This window comes from Mesitornis unicolor, unplaced genomic scaffold (genome assembly GCF_000695765.1).
Source record: "Mesitornis unicolor isolate BGI_N332 unplaced genomic scaffold, ASM69576v1 scaffold21990, whole genome shotgun sequence".
NCBI classification, from domain to species: Eukaryota; Metazoa; Chordata; class Aves; order Mesitornithiformes; family Mesitornithidae; genus Mesitornis; species Mesitornis unicolor.
The window spans coordinates 23414-25706 of record NW_010157927.1 but is presented as its reverse complement, the minus strand read 5'-3'; the positions used below and the strand labels follow the sequence as shown (position 1 = coordinate 25706).

Sequence of the window (2293 nt, the reverse complement as noted above, 5' to 3'; positions counted from 1 at the left end):
GGGGGGGGGAAGGAATTACTAAACTGGGGGAGCATTAAAACAGAAAAGGAAGCCTCCCCTTCCTTTCCCCCTCAGCAACCTTCAACACCAAAGTAAGATCACCCATTGAATTCTCACTCTTGATTTAAACCACCTCAGATTCAGTGTTTGTAATTGACATTTTCAGGTTAAAGATACATCTGAAAGCAAAGAAACATCTTATTTCATACTTCACACATTATAGCTTTCTCAATTTTCAGTACTCTTGACTGATGAAATAAATATAAACTAGAAGGAATTTGCTGAAATACTGCATGCTGAGTCACTGAAAAGGTAATTTCATCTTTAAAATAAGGATTTCTATGCTGTATTGGAAACATTCACATATTCCTACATGCACTCAACACATTATTTTTAAACGAGAAACTTCAAAGCTTTAGAATTCTTGGCAAGTTCAATTAAAAAAAATTCAACTTCATAACTGAACTTTCCTCACCAGAGTTTAAGAGTTCTTCAATCGATGGCACATCACCACGAAACAAAGCCTTCTTTAATGCTTCATTCTTGTCTGCCTGCAACATTTGATCCAACTGCTAGATAAGCAAAGAAAAGTTAAGCCAAAACCTAGTAACAGTTCCAAGGTAAAAACTACAGCTTGATTTCAATATAAAAGCACTAATGATCTCTGTAAGGACTAAGCAGAGAAGGGTAGGGAGAAGCAAGGTAAAACTTTCCTTCTTCCATCACTGTAGACCTGCTTAGGGGCTACTGTAAGATGTAAAGTTTTTTTCCATTGCTGGAAAGGGTTACCATTCTTCTGTCCTCTCACTCCTGTCGTGGCAGAGGTTGTTGCTGCATCATAAACAATTTGGCTGAAAAACGGCCTGACTGAAAGACTCGTTTATGCATCAGACAGTTGCCTGATTCAAGTTCCTTTCAAAAGCATCACAGATTTGTTCTCTATTAAAGCTGCAGATGCAGCTGAAGATTGCTGCTGACATTATCTAGCTTATACACACACTGATAAGTGGAGAACTATTCATGAGCTTCTTTGCAGACAGAAGTGGGTATGGAAAGAAGAGAAGTCATATTTCATGATAAGTTTTGAAGTCATAACATGGGAACTCATAAGTATGCAATTTTCCCCAACACACTGTAGTTTATCTTTCCAATGACATTTGTAGAAGTTTTAGCAAGTGCTTAGAGTTCAGAAAACCAAAGGTGAAAAACAGCCTATATAATTTAATCCCATTTTTGTAACAATTTCCAAATAATGAATATCTTTGGATAGGAACCTTAGTTCAGAGATCAAGGCCCTTGAAAACCTGACTATAACCTTTAGCAAAAGTACTGCAAATATTTAGTTACTTTCGTTTTCCAATTCCAGCCATGAGACAAACCCAGAGCTAAAAAGCGTCATCAAGTCTCCCTCTGCCTCACACCTACTAGATGCAATAAAATCACTTAAACCTCTATGTTAGCAGCAACTAGTCCCAGAGACTTAAGATACAGACGAGATTTATAGGCCTCTGGTTGCTTTGAAAATTAATCTCATCTTGAAACAGGAACTAGGGTCTGTTATTAAGTGGAGAAAATAGTGTTTCAAATAAACATTGTTTTCTGTAAGATGACAAACCCCAAATATTTAGGTTTTATTTACTAAATGACCCTGGATTGAGGGTACATCACCATTACTCTGCTAGGAAATAATCACAGAGGAAGCACCCGCCGAAGCGCCTCCCGAGGCCGCCCTCCTCGGCGAGTCCCACCGAGCCCCACTGCCCTCACAGCGGCTTCAACGCTCTTTCGCGTTGCTCCGGCCGCACGCCACAGCTCAAGGACTCCGGGCTTAGCCACACCTGCGGCTCAACCCGCACAACACCGACATCCCAGCCGTCCTCATCGCTGTCGCCATCCTCGTCGCCCGCCGCCACCACGCGAGATCCCCAGGGCGCGGCCATGGCGCTCCGCCACTTTCCCGCGTATGGGAAAAGGGCTCTCGCGGAGGTTTAGTAACGGCCTGGCGCGTGAGGGACGCTCCGCCCCGCCCCGCCGCCGGTGCCCCTGGGAGCGATAGCAGCGGTGGATCCCCTCGTAGCGCTGAGGGCGCGGCACTCCTCAGCGGCTGTGTCTGGGGGAGCTAGCTGCGGTTGGCGAGGGGAAGGGGGAAGCCTGTTCCGTGCCGGTGGTAATGCCACAGTCTTAGGTGGAAGGAGCGAGTGGAACTTGAGGCTACCTGCTGATTTCCAAGGAATACCTGAGGGAGTAATCGTTTTGTGGGGGTGTTAGGTGATGCAGCAGGGCTGCGTGTGAA

General features: G+C 44.7%; 1 protein-coding gene across 1 annotated transcript in view; it reads right to left on the bottom strand.

The window, feature by feature from the left end:
- ASZ1 (ankyrin repeat, SAM and basic leucine zipper domain containing 1) overlaps nucleotides 1-1940 on the bottom strand; it is a 34697-nt gene extending 32757 nt beyond the window's left edge. Inside the window, exons 1-2 of the mRNA XM_010181951.1 lie at nucleotides 1839-1940; nucleotides 476-572 (exon numbers count right to left, since the gene is read on the bottom strand). Of these exons, the coding sequence (XP_010180253.1) occupies nucleotides 476-572; nucleotides 1839-1940 (199 nt within the window). The remainder of the gene's footprint in view (nucleotides 1-475; nucleotides 573-1838) is intronic.
- Nucleotides 1941-2293: the final 353 nt, after the last annotated feature.